We start from the raw sequence: 23,666 nt of genomic DNA on the forward strand, positions 1-23,666 counted from the left end.
AAATGGGTCGAGTCGAATGGTTTACTTTCAGATACGCAATTTGGATTTCGGAGAGGCAAAGGAACGAGCGACTGTCTTGCGTTGCTTTCAACTGAAATTCAACTGGCCTATGCGCAAAAACAGCAAATGGGTTCAGTTTTCTTGGATATTAAGGGGGCTTTTGATTCTGTTTGTATCGATGTCCTTTCGGATAAACTCCACGATAGTGGGCTTTCACCAATTATGAACAACTATTTGAGCAACTTGTTGTCTGAGAAATATATGAGCTTTTCTCATGGAAACTCGACAACTTCACGAATTAGTTACATGGGTCTCCCCCAGGGCTCATGTTTAAGCCCCCTTCTTTATAATTTTTACGTTAAAGACATTGATGGTTGTCTTGATGAAAATTGCTCGCTAAGGCAGCTTGCAGATGACGGCGTTGTGTCCGTTATAGGGCCAAGTGCACCGGACCTGCAAGGACCATTGCAAGATACCTTAGACAATTTGTCTACTTGGGCTATGAAGCTGGGTATCGAATTCTCTCCGGAGAAAACTGAGTTGGTTGTTTTTTCTAGGAAGCATCATCCTGCACAGTTACAGCTTCAACTAAAGGGTAAAACAATCACTCAAAGTATATCTTTCAAGTATTTAGGTGTCTGGTTCGATTCCAAATGCACATGGGGAAAACATATTGCGTATCTGAAACAAAAATGCCAACAAAGAATCAATTTTCTTCGTACAATTACCGGAACTTGGTGGGGAGCACACCCGGAAGATCTGATCAGGTTGTACCGAACAACCATCCTTTCGGTTTTAGAGTACGGTAGCTTCTGCTTTCAATCCGCGGCGAAAACACATATCTTGAAGCTGCAACGAGTTCAATACCGTTGCCTCCGAATCGCGCTTGGCTGTATGCACTCGACGCATACGATGAGCCTCGAAGTACTCGCGGGTGTTCTCCCACTGACAGATCGTTTCGCTGAGCTGTCTTTCCGGTTCCTCATCCGTTGTGAAGTATTGAATCCTTTGGTAATAGAACACTTTGAGAAGCTGCTCGACCAAAATCCTCAAACAAGATTCATGAGTTTGTACTATGAGTACATGACGCTGGAGGTTGGTCCTTCTTCATTAATCTCCAATCGTGATTGCTTCCAAGCCTTCTATAGTTCCTCTGTAAATTTTGATCTGACCATGATGCAAGAAATCCATGGAATACCAGATCACCATCGGTCGATGGTTGTTCCCTCAATTTTTGCAATCAAGTACCACCATGTAAGTAACGATAAAAGATTTTCCACAGATGGGTCAACCATAAATGCTTCCACTGGATTTGGTGTATTTAATCAATTTCATAGCGCCTCCTATAAACTGCAGAAACCATGCTCCGTATACGTTGCGGAACTCGCAGCTATATTTTACGCAGTAGAGCGAATTGCCTCACTACCTTCTGACCATTATTTCATTTTTACGGATAGTCTTAGCTCATTGGAGGCTATTCGTTCAATGAGGCCGATGAAGCACTCCTCGTATTTCCTGCCTGAAATACGATCTAAACTGAGTGCTTTATCTAACTGCTCCTATACTATCACCTTAGCTTGGGTCCCATCTCATTGCTCAATTCCGGGTAATGAGAAAGCGGACTCATTGGCTAAGGTGGGCGCTATGGAAGGCGATATTTTTGAGCGACAAATCGCCTTCAACGAATTTTTCTCCATTGCTCGCCAGCAAGTCCTCATCAGTTGGCAACAAAAATGGAATGATGGTGAATTGGGAAGATGGTTACATTCTATTCTCCCACAGGTGTCGAACAAACCATGGTTCAAAGGGTTGGACATGAGCCGCGACTTTATACGCGTTATTTCAAGGCTTATGTCCAATCACTGCTCGTTAGACTCGCACTTCTATCGAATTGGGCTCTCAGGCAGCAATTTATGTGCGTGTGGCAGTGGTTATCACGATATCGAGCATGTTGTTTGGTCGTGTACCTTACACCGTGTTGCCAGATCTGAGTTATCCACATCCCTCAGGGCCCGAGGAAAACAACCCGCGATACCCGTTAGAGATGTCTTGGCGAGCCGAGACCTTGACTATTTGAATTTAATTTATGTGTTTTTAAAACGGATAGATTTGAGGATTTAGAAGTTAGTGTCATCTTGTGTTCTCCCAAGTTGTTAGCTACCCATCGGTGTACCCCCATGTTTGTCTTTTTCATCAGAGTGTCGCCTAGTTCGAGATCAAGAGCACATTGCTCTCCAAACCTTGTGTTCACAATCCCTACCCTGCCATCCATTTGTTACAATTTGTTACCCCTAACCTCGAGATAGCCGCGAGTAATCGGCCCCCGCTTTACTAACGTTAGTTTTAAGTAATTTTGTTATCTAAACAATGAATATCGGCTCCGCAAAGCTACAGCAAATGAGCCTGGAAAAATAAACGAATTATTAAAAAAAAAAAAAAAAAAAAAACCATTCAATCAATTCTATGTAAACAAATGCTCACATGACCATAATTTGAAGAGCCCCTTTCTCATTCGAAGCTCATTGTTACTGTCAATTGAGTCACTCACTATCATTTTGATATACGACAGTGGAGTATGGAATGGTCCCGAACATACAAGTCGACCCGATGTCGGATCAATGTAAGGCTGATTTAAGGTCGATGTCGACCCAATGTCGTGTTGTTGTCGGGTCAATTTTGGGTTTATATCGGGTCAATGTCGGGTCAACATCGGGTTGGGGTTTGGTAGAAGTTAGGTTGGTGTCGGGTTGGTTTAGCTTTTTCGGCGAAATGTCGACCAGAGCCAGTGATGCCACATATACAGATTTATCTGTAATCATACAGATTTTTGTCAATATTTTGATACAGATATCTGTATATACAGATTACAGATTTTTCAAAAATATACAGATTTTTCAAATGAGGGGAAAAAATGTTATACTATTTTTTATATTTTTTAATTCCGAATAAAAATATTTTCTTACTTTTGAGCAGCTTGAATTCAATCTGACCATCAAACCCAAATCGTCTTTTTCACTAAATAAATTATCATTGTTTTAGCTTCGAATGGACTTGAAATCTTTTGAATGGACTTCTGATGTTCAGATGCTCTGATTTCTCGTTGGAAGAAATAGTAATTTTTCTTTCTATTTGTCGAAGAGTCAACTGGGTATATTGATATTTGATTAACAAAATTTCAGAAATAAAGAATATTGCAAGTGGCAATCAAATCTGCACACTGTACCGAAACACAGCATGACACATTGTTCGGCACATTAAGGCACACTTTGACAAGGAAGACACAAACAATATAATATAAAACGGTACCACTGTTGAGTGTTGACATTTTGTCAATCGTTTCTAAGGTTTACTACTCGGGTCAATATTTTGTTTACTCACAAACGAAACTAGTGGGAGAATGTCATACATAAAACTGGTGATACAAGGATTCAATCAAGAAGTTGTAAACGACAAACGGATACCCACTGGTGTTGAGGATCATTCGACAAAATTTTTAAGTATTGTCTGAATCGTGAATCTCTTCAAACCTAGCAAAACTAAGTCCATCTCTTCCGATTTCCACAGCAAAAATCACAGCGGATCGAGTTTTCATCTAGAACAGCTTCTATCAGGGCCTCACTTCAGTCGAGTTCATCTATGTACACCATGGCCGGTCTAGAGCGTCTTGTCGATACGGCAGTCAAGGTGGTTGAAACGGGTTTCCTCTAGAGTTGATTTGTTTTCGATTGAGGATGAAATCATTGTGAAAAATGCCCAATGGTTGCCTTTAATGATAAATTCGAACGGCCACACCAACAATTTTATCAATATCAAGCAAATGGATCCCAACTATGCAACAGGGATGGCAGAACACCTGCACTATTATGTCATTCGTATGAAAATAAAAGTACCATGCATCCTGCGAAGATCGGATTTAATTGTGGAGCGATGAGCATCGGGCATCTATAGTTTGATGAATCTTCATATTCACTATTGGAAAAGTTCACCAAAACGCACTAGGACTCCCGAACTTTTTCCTTGATGAACTTCGTGAAATATCGTGAATTTTTTTTCCAATGCTGCTCACATTCTAGCCCACATGCTGTCCCACTGGAGTAGGGTTACCATATAGTATCCTAAAGGAGGACATGTCCTCCTTTTTGAATATTTTTTCTTCATCCTCCTTTTGCCCGAAAATGTCCTCCTTTTAATCCTGGCATTTTTTTTCCAGTAACATATTCATAATATTGTTTTCAAAGAGCGTTGTTGACAGACCTTATTTGTTTAATTATGTCGCAACCTCATCTTATCTAGCAAATGCCGTTCAATGGTGGGACTAGGAGTATACTACAGTTGTCAACCCCCTACATTTAGGCTGCGATCCATTTGGTGAATTTTAACTTATATTTGACAGATGGAAAATTTTCAAACTTATTTCAGACAAACCAGGAATCAATTTTGACAAACAATGTCTCGACAATCGGAAGATGAACAACATAGGGATTTTCGAACTTTGTAATTTATTTTCGAAGTGTCAGTGAAAATTCATCAAATGGAACACAGTCTTAGGTTGTGTTCCATTTTTCTGATTTTTTACATAAATTTGACATTTTGAAAATAAATTAAAATGTTGGAAAATCTCTCTGTTGCTAATCGTGTGATTTTCGAGGTGTTTGTCAAAATTGATTCCTGGTCTGAGAGAAATAAGTCTGGTACAAAAGCAGGTTTATTTGTAAATTTTCTATCTGTAAAATTTAAGTTATAATTCACCAAATGCAACACAGCCACACAGATTGAATCCAACATGTGTTCAACGTTGACGTTCTGGTTCTATGGGATTTTAATAAAAAAGAAATAATAAGAAATAATATCAATAAAAGGAATTATTTTGTATAGAACGCTATGAGCGCCTCTTCGCTCCCACTATGGCAGCGGCCTTCCCAAGTAGCATTGCAAGTTTTATCGCGGTTTTATAGCATTCTACAACCCTCATAAAGCCCAAATTGTTCCATGGGTCATGTCGTTTTCTGTACACCGATGCTACATCGCCGAACACCGAAAAATTCAGGGTGTAGCTATCGGTTGCACCTTTGTTTACAAACAATTGATGATGAGCTGTCAATGAGTCTCGCTTATTGCTGCTAACACTACACCGGTGTAGTGTAGCAAAAACGAAAACGACACTAGAGTCTTATGCTGAATCAATGGTAAAATTAACAGGTTGCTTAGATGTTCCATGTTGGTTTCAATCAGCGATGACATGTATTTTTGAACATGATAAAAGTTGGGATGGTTTTAAGGCTGTAAAGCTGTAGTTTTCATACAAATCAGCTAGACTAGATCATTTCCAAGTATCAAAAATGAATTATGAAGGCTAGTTTGATGCATTTTTCAGAAGTATAACGAGAAGATGAATTGAATTGGTAACAACAACAAGTTATGAACAATCTCAATTGAACCTTTGCAAATCATGAACTTTGTGATAGCGCACATGTTATTAAAACGTTTGATAAAAACTCATTGTCCTCCTTTAATGTTAAGAAAGGGAATCATTGTCCTCCTTAATCACCATACCTCAAATGAAATGTCCTCCTTTTCAAGTTTTTAATATGGTAACCCTACACTGGAGGCTTTATACCAGAACACACTTCTTATTTTTGAACATTACATTTGATACTGTCACGTGTATCCAATCTCGAAGCGTACAACGAAGGATCAGAACAATATCTTCTGCGAGAGTTGAGGTACATCAACAATTTTGTTATACATAATGAACACTAAAGAAGAAAACAAGTTAAGGGGGGCTAGATTTGGCTCCCGGTCTTGCCGAGTATCTTTGGGACGGAAATTTTCACATTTTCTCCTGCGTTTTTCCTCGGGTATTGTTGTCAGTCATTAGTCTTAATTGGTGTGGTCTTTGATAGGACAACCACAGGAATTTAAAGCGATGTCCATAGAATATTGAAAGGTGTATTTGTAATGCTATAGTGTTCACTCGGCTGTCGACAAAAGCAGGCCACTCTCGATGTGTGCTACGCGATCGTCTGTTTTCTCGGCAGCAACCATTGTGTGGTCCTCCTCATTGTTCTTCATCAGCAGTTCTTTCGGTCGATGCGTCGTCGACTTTGGAAAGCAACCGTTTCGGGATGAGTGTATGAGTGCTGACCACGTTTTGCGTCCATTGCTGCAATGGACGCGCTCTGACCCTCGTTGGCGTACAACAATTTGCCATACAATGAAACTACTGGAAGCGGCTCCAGTTCTGATGGAGGAGGCTTTTTGGATAGCGGAAGATAAAGTGTTTATTGTGTTGTACCTTTTGACTATAGTTTTAAGATGTATTGTATAGTGACCAAGAATCCTCGGCTCTGTTAAGTTAATTCGGTTGAGCCTTATCAAATAAATTAATAAACAACAATTTGTAATGCTATATGCTCTTGAATCACCAATGCCCACGTTTGTCATCTGTGTGGAGCTGACTGGATTGGGCGGAATCTTCTCGAGTTCTATACAGATCTAAGACGCCTGATAAAGCACTTCCGCTGAAGTCTGTGGTTGCAGACAATCCTAATTTCAACTTATGACAGTTCTTCAGGGGAAGGTATCATAGGTAGCGATACGATAGACTTGGGTTATATCTTTGAGGACACGCACTTCTGAGTCGATCAGATGATTTAAAACTGGTTCGACGATGTTGCTCCAAGCGTGGGATTGAACTATGCTTGGTTTGATGGTTTGCAGTTCCTCTTCCACCTCCCGACCCGCTAATGATCTAATGAGAATGGAGGTGAATGTCTACCATGATCCATCAGAGAAATTGAGAATGTAAACAAAATTATAAAAGTCATAACTTTCAGGGTTGCCAAACACCTTGATAAGCATACTTTAATTGTCCTTGATAGGTACGTTCAGCAGAGCGCTTGGCACAGCTTTTGACATAACTTATAACTCGGCACGAATTAAGGTGTGCAGAGTTGAACACCCCTTGGAATATTGCATACAATTCGACTAAACTTCCAGTAAAAGTTTTGTGTTAAAACTTATTGAAAAATTACGGAGTTGAAAAAAAAAACAAATGCCCAGATAAAGGTTGTCATAATTACAGACATACAAAAAATAAAATTCTAGAAATTGTGATAGTTACTTCATTAAGAAAATCTTCAGCTGGAAACAAATTCGCCTCTCACAACTGGAACTTAATGTTTTATATTTTCAATCTATAGAAAAGATACACATCACTTAAAAAAAATTTTGTAGGATTTCAGGATTTTTCAAATAGACAAATTCTTTAGAAAGCATGGCTGTGATTAGAAATTTTTCAAGATTCTTAACTTTGAACAAAGTCCTTCTAAACTATGAATTAACTCAATGGAGATTTACGTATAGCTGCACCAAGACCAAAATAAAGAAATTTTACAGATTTGCTTACAGATTTTTGTCAGTCAGATACAGATTAAAAAGATTTTTTGCGATGAAAATACAGATTGAAAATCAAAAAATGTGGCATCACTGACCAGAGCTCCGTTTCTGTGTAGGTTACACTCAATTGAATGATATAAAGCGTTTCTCAAATGAGAATGATCCATGCCTTGGTCAAATGACTAAGCAACTGATATCACCCATTCGAAGGAGGTTTTGATAGCGGATAGCTACTTTTCTCATTTTTATCAAAAATGTTCAAATGATTTTGAGAATTTACAGCACTGGTTCGAAGGTTCAATAGCAATAACAAAACATTCGAGCTACCAGGATCAGGACGATCGCGACTCGTCGTGAAACCGAGGTGTTATTTTTCACCGGTAATGCCATCATCCATCTGCGTAGAAAGCTACAACAACGATCTTGACAAATTCATCCCGGTGTACTTCCGGTATCGGTATTATCCCTTTGGGTTCCGACAACAAACCAGGGTGCTTGTTGCTTGTCGATCATAAATTTTAAACAATATCAATACTTTTGACTGTGATGCTTCCTTCCTAAAATTGGGAAAGTTAGATAAACGGATAGAACCGTACCCTCCACTACTATTGCTACTACACTGTGGGTTGTGTTGCGGTTAGAACAGATTGAAATCGTCTAGTTTCGCTAGTCTAGCAAAGGAGAAAGGTTTTAGTTGGCTTTTATTTAGCTGTAGTTGAGGCATGGTGGCTTTCAATGACTATTGCTCCACCGGGCACAATTGTACTGATAATGGACGAATGATGGATTTAAGTTCAGTCACTCGAGAAAAAGTGGCACAAGCTGCGGGCAATGTTTACTGATCATGAACACATCGGCGAACACAACCGCACCATGAATTCCTTTTGGAAGCACTTTTTAAAAGCATCCAACTGCTCCTCGGTGACACCGCTGAAATTCTAGTACTACACTATGTTTGTTTTGATTCGCTATGAAAGTTTGACAGATAAAATCAGGGGTTCGTGGATTTTCCTATGTTTTGAGGGGTGAATCGATTAGCTTGGGACCGACGATAGTACCAGAGCTGAGCCAAAAAGTTGAGCACATTTCTTCGGGGCCTACTAGTCTTAGAGTTACCTCTATGATACAACAGCAGGAACACGTGCGGTGCATCAACGTTGATCTCGGCAGATCCCCGGAAGAGATTTTTTCGTCCCCGATCGATGGCCAGCTTCACGATTTCGTAAATTTAGTTGCCAGCAATCTTAGTTGCCATCCCAAATTTTGTAGAACCGAATCGCACCAACGGCATCGATAATGTTAACCCGTTTCAGCGATTGCAGCATCAGCAGCAAATTCTGATGCGTTCCGATGTTGTCTTTGTCGAGCGGTCGGAGGAACTTGATCGCCTTATCGAGCGCCAGTTTGTCCGGTATCAGCTTGTCCAGCTGGGGATCTTCTGGTTCGGTTTGGATTCCACTGCTTGTTGTGTTGGTTTTACAAAACCAAACCATTTGAACCGGGTTGCCAAACATCTATTTTTTCACGAACAAACAATGCACAGAGGTCCAGAATGCAGATTTAGGTGGAATGATATGTTTTGAGCCTGAAATTGAAACTTTAGACTAAAAGTCTCTTCTACAAAGTTGTTCCTTATAGCTATGCCCTCATTTTTATGACAATGAATTCTAGGGTGGTTCCTATTATCATTAAAACCAAAATCTAACTTATTTGTTTGAATAAATTAAGGTATACATTCTTGGGCAAATTTATAGCTGAGCTAATTTCAAGCAACTTTGTAGAAAACAACTTTTTTGTATCTCTTAAATTGGCCGATTTAGAGCTATTTTCTTGAATTGAGTCAGGGTGGCTCTAAAAAAAACAGTTGTTTTGCTCTAGTTTTCTTATTTCGAATTTCACAGCAAAGGTGTTTTCAAATAACTTTTAGATCTTAAGAAGGCGCAAATTTTTGCCGCACAAAGCTTGTCAATATCTTTCGCCGATCAAGAGCTATTGACGTTTTATACTAAAAAATATGCACTTTTCAAATGTTAATATCTCTGGTTGGGGCAAACAAAAAAAAAAGTTTTTTACGGCATTTGAAAGGGCGTATGTTATTCTCAATAATATGAAAAAATTGGAGGTATATTATTTTTTAAACTCGTATAAAATCAATTTGAATTTATTCATATTTTTACTATATTCGGGTATATCTTTTTTATTAAAAGAGATACAGGCAACAAATTCCGCTATAAAACATTCGTCTTAAAGAGTTTTAAAACTCTCTAGAAGATGACTTTCATGAGAAATTTCAAATAAAAAAGTTAGAGCTAAAAAACTATTTTTTCCATGATCACCCTAGGTCAACTCCGAAAAATTACTCTAAAATGAGAACGTTAAGAGATAGAAAAAAATTTCTTCGACAAAGTTGCTCGCAATAAACTAAGCTACAACTTTTTCAAACAACACATGTTTTTATTTTGTAAAACAAAAAAGTTAGTTTTAAAAATTCCCTAATTTGAGGACCATCCTGACGTTTGCAAACACCAAAAGAAAGGAATTTTTAAGAACAAAAACTTCTTCGAATACACTAAATGTCCAACTATTGAAACAAATGTACTAGCACATTTTATTTAAATTTGTCATTAGAGTGGTCCTATGAAATCCATCTTTTGCCAATAACTTTTTTATTTGAAATTTCTCATGAAAGTCATCTTATAAAGACTTTTAAAACTCTTTGAGACGAATGTTTTATAGCAAAATTTGTTGCCTGTATCTCTTCTAATAAAAAAGATAAACCCGAATATAGTAAAAAATATGAATAAATTCAAAGTGATTTTATACGAGTTTAAAAAATAACATACCTCCAATTTTTTTATATTATTGAGAATAACATACGCCCTTTCAAATGCCGTAAAAAAACTTTTTTTTTGTTTGCCCCAACCAGAGATATTAACATTTGAAAAGTGCATATTTTTAGTATAAAACGTCAATAACTCTTGATCGGCGAAAGATATTGACAAGCTTTGTGCGGCAAAAATTTGCGCCTTCTTAAGATCTAAAAGTTATTTGAAAACACCTTTGCTGTGAAATTCGAAATAAGAAAACTAGGGAAAACAACTGTTTTTTTAAAGCCACCCTAACTCAATTCAAGAAAATAGCTCTAAATCGGCCAATTTAAGAGATACAAAAAAGTTGTTTTCTACAAAGTTGCTTGAAATTAGCTCAGCTATAAATTTGCCGAAGAATGTATACCTTATTCAAACAAATAAGTTAGATTTTTGATTTTAATGATAATAGGAACCACCCTAGCATTCATTGTCATAAAAATGAAGGCATAACTATAAGGAACAACTTTGTAGAAGAGACTTTTAGTCTAAAGTTTCAATTTCAGGCTCAAAACATATCATTCCACCTAAATCTGCATTCTGGACCACTGTGCAATGTCAGTCCGATGACTGACACTCTTGGCACTGCCAGCACAGCTGCGGCACACGTTAGGTACACTGAGAAAAAAGTTGGCGCAAAATAAGTGTGTGGAGTGACCACCCATTGAGCTGCCCTTACTTAGACTGTGAACCATTTGCCGAGTGAAATTTAACTCGTGGTTAAAAGTGACATTTCGAAAGTTATACCCTATGTTCGAAAATTTCCGTGCTGTCGATCGACCGGTTTTCGAGCCATGGTTGTCAAAATTTAACTTCTTGTCTGTCAGAAATAACCATGCTCAGATAGCAGGGTTAATTGATAACTTTCCATCTGTCAAATTTTATCCAAAAGTTTAAAAAAAACGCCAAATGGTTCAGAACCTAAATCGCCGTCAAAATGTGATGGTATTTTTGTTTACCTTGTGCAACCTTTGACGTGAATATTTTACGATACCATTTACAGAAGGCCCTCGACCTGCAAGAGGAAGTCTCTATTATCCATCAATTGCCATAAAAATCGACATGTAACCTCATAAATAAATTCGACCGAACGAAAACAATTTTCGAACGTGGAGAAAGTCAAAACATGTTCCCTAGCTACTCTTGATCCCGCACTGAAACGGTGCCTAAATAATCTTATGTGGTTAGTCGTGGGGATGGATGGTTAGCAATATTCGCACCGCGCGGCGAGAAGAGTGAAGGCAAATAAACAATAAAAACGAGAACCGCGTGCATGCCATGAAAAGTACGCAAGATATGTATAGAAGACAAACCACGACGACGGCGGCAAGAAGAGCATGGATGTCTTTACTTGGCAGGCGGACCATCTCGTCAGACAGCGGACGACAGAATGCTTACGCAAATCCCCACCGCCATTCGGACCTCCGACCTCCGGCATCTGTAGGATTACGAAACGTGACATAGTTTAGTAAACAGGTCGGTTGGGATCGACAGCGTTGAGCCAAAGACGGAATGCATTTTTGACGGACGAATTTCACAACGTGATAATTTGTAATTCCTGAAGTGAATGTAAAAAAAAAAAATACAATTCAACATATGTTTAAATGTTTTAACTTGATAGATGTAGTACTAGATTATTGTGCGTTATCAGACACAGATACAGATTCGAAAATTACATCGCTGGGCGTGATAATTGAAAACTGCCATAAGTAGGCCATTTGCGGTTTCATTTATCGACACCTACCTACTTGAATTTACACTTACCGCTAAGTGTTTGCGAATATTGTTAATTTTTATTGTTTTCCCACCTTCGCCGAATGTCAATAACACGTACGGACGAATGCCACGCACTCTCGAGATGCTTTGTTTACATTGAGGGTGCCCGTGTCGCGCTACTCGCAAGCACTGTTCGCTAGGTGGGGTTCCTATCTGGACAGCAGTTCCTTCATTGTAAACATTGCGTCAGTCTCCGGTTGAATGAATTATGAGAAGCTGTAAATCGTTCGTGACAACTAGAGTTGGTGAATAAGAGTCACGCCAAGAGTGAAGCCAAGTCTACCTATTGAGCTGTCAAACCAGCTACTTATCGTGCAAAGTTAAAAGTCCGTTTAGACTTTCTGATGTCTTGGTCTGATTTTGACCGCCGCCATAATGAAAAATCTGCTCGATTTTACTTTCGACCGAGCTTTCGACACACTTTGTCGAACCCCCTGTTTGCTGGTGTTCACACTGCTTGCACGTGTCGAAAGAACTGTTAAATTAGATTTCAAAACAAAACTGTTTCAGGAATAAGGTGATCCAAGAGACGTTTCTCAGTGCAACTGACAGCTAGAAATCAAGAGTGTGTGAGTAATCTGGTGTTAATGGTGCTGAATGTAAACATAAACAAAGCAGAAATTCATATGAGAGCGAACTTTCAGTTCTACTGTGAACTGTCAAAAGTTCTTCGTAAACAAAAAAGTCAGCTGATCGCAACTGTCTCGTGGACAGCCTTATTACCGGAAAATTGCTCTAAATCCGGCAGGCGTAGCTCATCTTGACCTTCAATAACTGCGATATGAAGATGAAAAAGGATTTCAAAACATCGCCAGGATGTCGAAACAAACCTTTGACAAGCTAGTGGAAAAAAAACTACAAGGGACAGCCCTATGGGGTTGTACCAACAATCAATACGAAACTAACGATTTTAAATTGGCTCACCACTTTAGTAGCCTATTGGTCCCAAGCAAACGATTAACGTACCCTATTCTAGTCGAAATTCTAGTACTACGCAATGTTTGTTTTGATTCGCTATGAAAGTTTGACAGATAAAATGAGGGGTTATTGGTTTTACCTATGTTTCGAGGGGTGATTCGACAAGCTTGGGACCAAAGATAGTACCAGAGGTGAGCCAAAAAGTTGAGCACGTTTCTTCGGGACCTACTTGTCTTAGAGTTACCTCTATGGTTGTACCATAGAGGTAACTCTAAGACAAGAAGGTCCCGAAATAACGTGCTTAACTTTTTGGCTCAGTTCTGGTACTCTCTTCGGTCGCAAGCTAATCGATTCATCCCTCGAAACATAGGAAAAACCAATAACCCCTCATTTTACCTGTCAAACTTTCATAGCGAACCAAAACAAACATAGTTTAGTACTAGAATTTCGAGTAGAATGGGGTACGTTAATCGTTTGCTTGGGACCAATAGGCTAGTCAAGTAGCGAGCCAATTTAAAATCGTTAGTTTCGTATTGATTGTTGGTTGTACCATAGAGGTAACTCTAAGAATAGTAGGTCCCGAAGAAACGTGCAATACTTTTTGGCTCAGCTCTGGTACTATCTTCGGTCCCAAGCTAATCGATGCACCCCTCGAAACATTGGAAAATCCACGAACCCCTAATTTATCTGTCAAAATTTCATAGCGAATAAAAACAAACATAGTGTAGTACTAGAATTTCGACTAGAATGGGATAAGTTTATTCGTTTGCTTGGGACCAATAGGCTAGTCAAGTAGTGTTTAAAATCGTTAGTTTACCCCGGTTGGTTGTACGCAATGATAACGTAGGACTACGTGGTCAAATATAATAAATGTTATTTGTTAACTGCAGCAGGAGCTTGTGTTTTGTGTAGGAATAGGAATTAAAGCAGGGTTCTCTCTGTATATATTCTTTAGTATGACGCGCTTGGCATAGATGGCCCACAGCGACTTACGAAGAGCTACTGATTCCGATCAATAGCGGTGCGGCTTCTTCTTCCTTCTATGGATGCTCTTGTGGGCTGCAGCTCGCTGCTTGCAGACAGCCTTTCGTGGTGTACTGGAGAACACCACCACTCACCACACGGTGATTGAATAAACAACATTTGGTGAGACCGGATGGAATTCAACTTCGAAATCTGTGTTAGGAAATCGCTTTTCGCAGGCAATAGGTGATAATTTTAATTATCATAGCAACAGTTGCACATTCGTGCAATTTTCAATAGTGACATTTTGAAAAATGACAAAGTCTTGAATTCAACAGAGGCGAAGAAATATTTCTAATCGATTGGTGATAAAGTTATTGAAATTGGTCCAGGGGCAACTGAGTTATTAACGTTCAAAATCTTTCATAATTTTGTTACATGTTCCATTTTCGGTTTTCACAAAGTGTACCCCCATATAGTCATCACAGACGTAGTCCTACGTCAAAAGTTCCCCCTTACATTGAAAAACGATTTTGTTTATTTCCAAGGTAATGTTTAACATTTTTTAAATAGTGCTTCCCATGGGGATTTTTAATTAAATAAGCAGTTATTATAAAACCGGTAGTAATGAAGATGCATTCAAGGAAACCGTTAACGTTGGGATTTCTAATAACAAAACTGCGTTTTACTTTCTACTAGTTGAGAGTAATGCAATCCATCTGGCAGTGATCTTCAGAAAACCAAAGACATGCACCTTTGAGTATCTTCCCGGCTGCACTGATTCATCGCCAGCATTTCAAAGTGGCTTTAACCATCTATTTCTCTTGAATAAAAGATCGACACCATCACGTAAAGGAATGTTTCCTGCACCAGCTGGCATCTTAGCTCACTGGAGTAACCATTGAGTTACGAGAAATTGACGATTGAAGAAGTCATTATTTACAAGAGTAGGTTCGCCCTTATGAAATTTTGACACTGAACTGTTAAGTATTGCGAATGTGGTACCTTGCGAAGTTGATCCTGAAAAGAAACACCGCTAAACTACCGCCCGGGAAAATACTCTTCCTGGACATATGATGCCTTAGTTAGGATTAGGTTCTACCATAGAGGTAACTCTAAGACCAGAAGGTACCGAAGAAACGTGCTCAACTTTTTGGCTCAGCTCTGGTACTCTCTTCGGTCCCAAGCTAATCGATGCACCCCTCGAAACATTAGGAAAATCCACACGGTAAGAAAAGAGTACTCAAAAGTAAGTTCTTTTCACTCATATCGGCACTATAGTGCAGGAACCCAAAAGTAGGTAAAGCGGGTTAAAGTAGTTTTCATTTACTTGTGTGCAATTCGAATGGAATTTTCCACTAGCTTTCAATGCAAAAGTAAGTTAGTTGTACCCAAAAGTAGGTAAATATGGTTATACTCAACGTTGGGTTCCCACACTTTACTGCCCCTGTTGGGTGGTTTTGCTCCTCCGTTTTTGACAACATTAGAAGGAGAAAAGGAGACAAACTAGTCAAAAGTAAGTAAAAGTGAACTTTCCGTTGGGTACTTTTTTCTTACCGTGCATGAACTCCTCATTTCATCTGTCAAACTTGCATATAGCGAATCAAAACAAACATAGTGTAGTACTAGAATTTCGACTAGAATAGAATACGTTAATCGATTTGCTTGGGACCAATAGGACAGTAAAGTAGTGAGCCAATTAAAAATCGTTAGTTTCTGTGGCTGATAAAGGTATTTTCTTGCTTCATTTACAAGAAAAAATCGCGCAATGTATCAAATTATCCCTAATTAAAAATATTATAGAAATACAATACAACTTATTGTTACAAACCAATGGTTAATAAACATCTAGAACCGACTGTTCATACTAGTAGTAGTAAAATTATGTTTATTTCTGTTGATTATGGTAGTACATTGATTTATCATTTCAATTGATTAGCCTACCTGGCTCTTCATCTTTGTTTAATTTGATATTTTAATTTAATATTTGCGTTTTTCAACTAGTTTACAGAATACCCCTTTGGGGATGTGTTTTATTTGAATTGAAAAAGGTGATAACCTACCTAACTACGAGTATAACTTAACCTAACGTGCTAGATCACGTATGATCTGATGATTTGATCTCAGACAGGTGTCTCTGAACCTTTCCAGGATGAATACTCTCCGTTCTTCTAATGTCTGAATTCCAGCCAGGAGGTGGATCTCAGAATTTCTAGTCCGCGGGGGACTGTTTAGGACCATCCTAAGGATCTTGTTCTGGATCCTTTGGAGTTTAAGGTGATGGCATTTTGCGCAACTCTCCGTTGGCATACCGTACTCGATTACAGGAAGGATGATTTGTTTGTAGACAGCAAGCTTATTTTTCAGGGACAGGGTTGACTTCCTGTTGATAACTGGATACAACGATCTTATCAAGATGTTGCACTTGGTTTTTGTTTTGTCAACGTGCTCCCTGAAAAGAAGCTCGCTGTCTAGTGTTAGCCCGAGGTACACGACCTCTTTGGACCATTCCACCACTGTGCCGTTCAGGCAGATCTTGTTATTCTCCGACGGAACAAGTCTGGGAGATTTAGAGTGTGGAAAGATAATGGCCTGGGTCTTTGCCGCGTTGATACAGATCTTCCAGCTGTTGAAATATTCAGACAGGACGTCCAGGCCTCTCCGAAGTTTAAAAGTCAGAGCTCCGATGACCCTACCCTTGTAGACGATGGATGTGTCATCTGCGAACAGAGACAACGATCCACCATCAGGGAGAGCCGGCCTATCGGAGGTGAACAGGTTGAATAGGATGGGGCTAAGGATGCTTCCTTGTGGAACCCCGGCACCGATGTTGAATGCATCCGATGTGATGCCATTCAGAGAGACTCGGAACGTCCTGTCCGATAGATAGTTGTTTATTATCTTCACTAGGAAGATGCAATTTGACGACCAGGCCATCATGCCAGACATTGTCGAACGCTTTTTCAACGTCCAACAACGCCATGGCGGATGTTTTCGAAACAGACTTGTTCCGTCTGAGAATGTGTGTTACTCGAATCAGCTGGTGGACGGTCGAACGACCTTTCCGAAAACCAAACTGTTCCTCGAGTAACAAGTTGTTTTCATCGGCAGATGTTAGGAGCCGGTGGTAGACTGCTCTTTCGAACAGTTTTGATAACCCTGAGAGAAGGCTGATTGGTCGATAACTTGAAGGTGAGGACGGATCCTTCCCAGGTTTCGGGATGGGTATGACTTTAGCTGACTTCCAACACGAGGGGAAGTAACCAAGTCTGAGGCACTGATTAAAAATCAGTGCCAGATGGTTTTAGAATCTGGAACTCAAGTGTTTAAGTTCCAGATTCAGGATGTTGTCGAAAACTGGGGCCTTCATGTTTTTAGATGATTTGATATAGGCCAACAGTTCGTCAGCCGTAATCTAGGATTCCTCTGGAAAAAGTTAGGAATCTGAAGAAGATTGGTTGCATTTTCAGCAACCTCAACATCATGATGGCTGATGATGTTTTGTCCGAGATTACGGGAGCTGACGAAGTGTTGACCTACCGCGGCAGCCTTCTCTTCAGGAGTTATCAGATGAACCAGTGGGTCGCCGTGATGATCCAGTAGGGTCAGTGGTGGAATGGGCCTAGGCTTGTTTTTAAGAATTTTTGTAAGTTTCCAGAAAGGCTAAGCATAATCTGAGAGAGTGGATCTTACTAGCAAAATCGTTATTTCTGAGATCCACCATCCTGGCCTGAATGATCTTTGTTAATCGATTACAATTGGACTTCAAGTTAGGCAGGCCAGTACGCTGGTACTGCCTACGAATGGTGTTACGGAGTCTAATGAGATCTTTGGTAGGGCTGTCAAGGTTCAGAGTGTTACTCACCTGTCTGGATACGGCACATGTTGTTCCCTGTCCCGGGAAATCGCCTCCTCGATGGTTTGTAGACACCGGTCAACATCTTCGGACGTCCCCGGTTGGACATCTTAGTCGATGGTTGTGTCGACACAGTGTTGATATTGCGCCCAGTTGACTCGATGGTGGGTGTGCCGGGAAGCTTCGAATCGGTTTACCGAGGATCCAACTTCGGCCACCACCGGGTAGTGGTCCGAGCTCAGCTCCTGGAATGCCACAGGTTGCGAGATGTTGTGTCACATGTTGCTTACGAAGATGTCGATGGTCGCATGGACCCCAGACCGACTCAACCGGGTGGGAGAGTCCGGGGCCAAGATGTAGGTCTTCATTGAGGATGATGCCGTTTCTATTGCTCCGACCGTTGCCCCAAGCTTGGTGTTTTGCGTTCAGATCGCCAGCGATGATAAAGTTCCCGCTCCTCCGGGTGAGTTTGATGATGTCTTTCCGGAGAGCCACTGACGACCCGTCCTTGATGTTGGTTTGCTTGGGGCAGTAGGCCGCGATGATGGTGATTGGGCCAAGTGATGTGCTCACCTCCACTCCCCTGGCTTCAATTGTTTTCAGCTGGAAGTTTGGTAGCAGCCGGCAACTGATGTTCCGTCTTGCAGCGATGGCCACTCCTCCACCTCCAGAGCAGGTGCGATCAAGTCTGACGAGCCAGAAGTCGGGAAGGAATACGTTCAGTTCAGGCTTCAAATGCGTCTCGGTGATGATAGCAATGTCGACCTCCTTGGTGTTAAGGAAATCGAGTAGCTCTCTATGCTTGTTCGTCAGTGAATAAGCGTTTCAATTTGCAATTTTTATAGCTTCACGGTCCATACTTGGTGACGAGTGACAAGGCAGCATGAAGCTGTTCAGATCGAGTCTTGCAGGTGTGCATGATGATGATGACCTCGGCCACGAGCGTGACAGCACCAGCGTATGATAAACCAGGGGCGGTGGATGAACCTGGCCGCACCAGCAGCGAGACGATGCTGAACTGTCCGACTGTTGGGAACCATTTGGATACTCGCAGGATTGGCTTGTTGGTTGTTGAGCGGAAGCGGGGCAAGGTTAGGCATGTCGACGGGGCTGGAGAGCTGGGTACTGGACTTTCGTGAGTACAGGATTATGGAGGCGACCGAACTGGTTGTTGATTGTGGCCTTCCGACGGATATTAATGAACTCCAATCGCTTGGGACATCCACGATTGTTTCAAGCCTTGGCCATTTGTCTCAACAAAGACTTGCGCTGGCACAACCGTGCGCTACAAAATTAGTTAAATGACTTTCATCATCAAATAATCGCTACACGCTGACTTAAGTATACTCAAGTCGTTTGTATTATAAAACTACACGCTGAATCAAGTTTACTCAAGGTATAGTTATCGTTATTCACTATGATTATTATTCAGTACCAACTCTATCTACCACAGGAGGCTTGGCGGTTTCCACCGCAGTTGACACACTTTGGCTCGATGTCATCGACTTGCTCACAGGACGCAGTTGAGTGAGTTCCTGCACACTTGCCGCAGTTTGTCTTCATGTGGCAGTTTTTGGTGCCATGGCCATATGAGAGGCAGTTCATACACTGCGTTACATCACGATGTTGGGGTTCGTAATGCTCCCAACTGATGATGACCTGAAACAGGTCCCGGATTTTGGATCTCAGAGCCGCAAGATTGGTGGATCCCTTCGTGAAACGCACCAGGAACAACTGATCACGGAAGCTGGTGTTGGGGTTGGGACGCCGGTTCATCGGGTACACTGTCTCAAGCTTGAGCCCAAACCGCTTCAGCTCGGATTTCACCGCAGTCGCCTCGAACGACGGTAATCCACGCAAACCCACCTTCAGTGGCTTGCTCGATGGCAGATCATGTGTGAAGAAGTCCACGTTGTTGTCCTTCAGGAAACATCCTATTTGTTTGTACTCCTCCAGGCTGGAGCACATGATGTTGGTACCGATGCTACAAAGCTTGAAGCGAGGCAGCAGCTTGTGTGTTTGCCAGTTTGGCACCCAGCTTGGCAACATCCTTCATCGGCGTGAAAAGCGGGGGAATCCGCTCTCTTCTTGCAATGGGAACGGCGTCACGATCGCCATTTTCTTTCGGGAGTACTGCATACTGGTTGGCTTGCAGTACCCGTTTTCCGGCGTCATCCTGCGACGCGCTGGGCTTGATTAGCACCTTCTTTGAAGGGCCCGCTGCTGACTCATTGGCACGCTTACGCACCATTTGTTTCCTGTTTGCAGGTTCAATTAAACTTGCCAGAGCGCGAGAAGGTGGCGACACTTCCACGGCGCAACGTGACAGCACAAAACGAAACAAAATTGGATCGAGAACTCGAGCGAAAATACGGACTGAACAGCTCGGCAGTCGAGCAAAGAATGGATCGTTCATACTGGCGACAACGCTCTGATGAGACAACGAAAACCCACCCCTAAGCTCCTCCCCTGATCATATCATTCGACCCTTGTACCCTTCTAACCTCGAGTAAGCCGCGAGTATTCGCCCCAAAACCCCTACTAGGCATAGAATTAAGCCAAGACCAACAATTGAAAAGGCCTCAACTCCATTTTGTAAACACACCTTGTAAGGCCATTTTCTCGCGAACCGAAGTCCGCCAAGGCAAAACAACAGAATAAACCGGTAGGGGAAATTCTCCTGTACTCGATTGTGGTTCAGGTTTCCGAATGTAGGTTGCGGTTCGTGAGAAAATGGCCTTACAAGGTTTGTTTACAAAATTGAGTTGAGGCCATTTCAATTGTTGGTCTTGAAGTGAACTTTGCTTCAAACAGTGAACAATGAATTATCGGCTCCGTAAAGCTAACGCGATAGCGCCTTCCAAATAAACAAACTGGATGAAGAAAAAAGGTTAATAAACATAAAAATACAACAAACTATATTGTTTATACCATGAAATTATTGATAAATAAGCGGTAAAATTTCGCATCTATAGGATGCATTATAAATATATTGTTGTTGTTATCTTATAAGATAACTTTACCATAAAATGAATTGTGAATATCATCTCGAACAAAAAAGTTATTTTTTTTATGGTTTACTTACGGTTTTTTTTTTTATCTGGGTAGGCAATGAGAATCGGAATGCGAAAATAAAAAAAGTCCAAAGACGCTGTCAACAACAACGCCCTTGCAATATACGGTAATAAGCACCGTTCGTAAACAGTGCAATTCATCAATGTGAACCAGCGAGAAAGTTGAGACTTTTCGGTGGAAAGTTTTGATCAATCCACGTTGGCACAGCTGTGGACCAGTTTGACTGTAAATAACAACAACTATAAACAAACAGCACCGAATTATTGAGGTGCATCCAAACAACCGCAGGGAAAAAAAATAACATTTTGTTCTCGATTACTTTTCCTTGGAAATTTGCTTTCATTCCTTTTTTTGTTCCTGGCTGTCGGTCGGTCGGTCGGACGGAGGCGAATGCCGCCAGGTGCCAATGGCAACGGAACTGAAACTCTGACCACGTGGTGAAGTATTAAATTTCGCGTCTGCCTTTGTTTACATTTATTTGCATAGACTTTGTGGTCTTCTTCTGCGTACGACTTCCGAGTGAATATTTGCGGTTGTGTTTCATAAATCCTTCCTCTGGTTGGCCTGATTTAATGGAGTGTTTTTTGCGTGTTATCAGCGCGCGACGACGACACGCAGTGTAGATTTGATAATGATAAACATAAGTAATGCAATCAAGTGTTTTGATAGACTCTCTTTTTCTCTGTCGCCCCCATGAATAAGTGTTTTGATCGGTATGTTTGATCGGTTGGCACATACGACAAATAGTTTTTTTTTTAAATGAAACAGAAATGAGGTAGTGGGCCCACATTTTCCTTTAAACGCTGTCCAGACTGGAGAGTTATAACATGTTATAACGGTTGTCAAATAATTGCAACACAGAAACCACCATCAAGATAGCGCTATAACATGTTATAACTCTGTAGTCTGAACATACTATTACGAAGAGTAATAGTACGTTCAGACTACACAGCAAAAAAAGTTGTTGAATATTACATCGAAACTGCTGCAACCAGGTCAATCCATCGGTTGTGTAATATCACATTGTACGATGTACATCGATTTTGCGAACAAAATTACATCCATTGATGTAATATTGTATCTGCTTTTTGCTATTACATCATTATTTCATACATCAGCTTGAATTACGTTGATCGATATTACATTTTTTTTGCTGTGTACGGAGTTATAACATGCTATAGCGCTATCTTGATGGTGGTTTCTGTGTTGCAATTATTTGACAACCGTTATAACATGTTATAACTCTCCAGTCTGCACAGCGTTTAATAGTACGTTCAGACTACAGAGTTATAACATGTTACAAACCACCCTCAAGATAGCGCTATAACATGTTATAACTCTATAGTCTGAACAAGGCATAAGCAGAGTGTCTGGTAGCACTTAAATGTCAATTTGTTTACGTTTGTCACATACTACCTATTCAAAACGCACTCCAGAGTAAAGAAATGGATGAAATTTGTCAAGGTTTTCAATAGAATATACGTCACTATGACGTAAACAAATGACATTACATTTTTTCCTCTCATAAATAATCGTGCGGAGTGCACCACCAAATTCGATAGTAGGCGATGAAAGTCTTATTTATTTCAGCGCAGATTACTTTGTTGTTGTGCCGTTGATTGAAATTAACCAGCAACTAACATCGGGGTATTCCTTTCTATTTTCTTCCAAACAGCCAAAGTTCAAACTAGCATTAGGCAGAGCACACCCTCGTTGGGCCGATGGGGCCGCTCGACGCTGAGCTCCAGTCCGATTGCCATTCCCGGCGGGGGTGGCAGTGGAGGTGGAGGAGGGAGCGGTGGAAGTCCAGAATATGTCAGTCCTCCGCATAGTCCCAACTCGCCGCCGCCGATACCGCCACGACCTGTGATACGACAGTCCAGCTTTACCAAGATCGGCTACATGATCAATACGGCCGTCAATGGGACCAAGAAGCAGTTCATCAGCAGCACCAGTGGCAGCGGGGGTAAGTAGATCGATTGGTTTTTAACACGATTTTTTGGGACACCGAATGTTCGCCATAAGCGAAATTTTAGCTGAAACGTTCGCTAACTGCAAAACACTTCCAGTTTTTGTTTGTATTGTAGTCATTTTAACGCAGTTTAGGTCATTCGTGACTTTTGCGGTGATGCGATTTGAACTCGTGACCTTTAGCCACAGAGAACTATTAGTCGAAAGTGGAAAACTTATAGAGGAGACGCTAGCGCTACGTAACGGCGACGTTCGCACTTATCTTTACCCAAGTTTCTGGTGGAAGTTGGGCGTCTGTTCTCTGTGACTAAGTGATGACACGCATCTGTCAAAATTGTGCAATATCAAATCGTCTAGAAGTGTCAAATGCACAGTGATGCACTTTAAACACCAGAGAACAGACGTTCAACTTCAGTCAGGAACTTGTATAAAGATAAGTGGGATCATCGCCGTTATGTGGCGCTTCCTCTATAAGCTTTCCACTTTCGACCAATTTGGCGCTAGTATCGATAAATTTTCTGTTGAAAATTGCCACTTGGCGTTACCGGCACTTAGTGTCTAGTATAAATTGTGCAACACCAGTACCATCAGGTTGTCAAAGAGGGTGTTAAGTGGGGTAGTCGCCGTTTTGAGACACTTAAGTCGAATAGAAATTTTTACACTAGTTTTTAGAAAAAAAATCTTCGAGTCTCAACGTCTGTTCTCTGTGCTTTAAATGCATTTAATAACTAGTTTGAGTTATGAAATGCATTTCAGTTAAGGGAATACCGTTCACTTGTTTGAAAATAAACATTTTTCAGCTAGCGAACCTTGAGTTGGAACATTTGACAACATTACCATTG

At 40.8% G+C, this 23,666-nt stretch overlaps 1 protein-coding gene across 1 annotated transcript in view; it reads left to right on the top strand.

Moving 5' to 3' along the window:
• The first annotated feature begins 22,657 nt into the window (after positions 1-22,657).
• tws (protein phosphatase 2 regulatory subunit tws) overlaps positions 22,658-23,666 on the top strand; it is a 118,513-nt gene continuing 117,504 nt past the window's right edge. Inside the window, exon 1 of the mRNA XM_065223187.1 lies at positions 22,658-22,819. Coding sequence (XP_065079259.1) covers positions 22,756-22,819 — 64 coding nt within the window. The 5' untranslated portion in view covers positions 22,658-22,755. The remainder of the gene's footprint in view (positions 22,820-23,666) is intronic.

This window comes from Ochlerotatus camptorhynchus, unplaced genomic scaffold (genome assembly GCF_037179485.1).
Source record: "Ochlerotatus camptorhynchus isolate MF236.1 unplaced genomic scaffold, CSIRO-AGI_Acam_v1.1 ptg000185l, whole genome shotgun sequence".
Taxonomy (NCBI): domain Eukaryota; kingdom Metazoa; phylum Arthropoda; class Insecta; order Diptera; family Culicidae; genus Ochlerotatus; species Ochlerotatus camptorhynchus.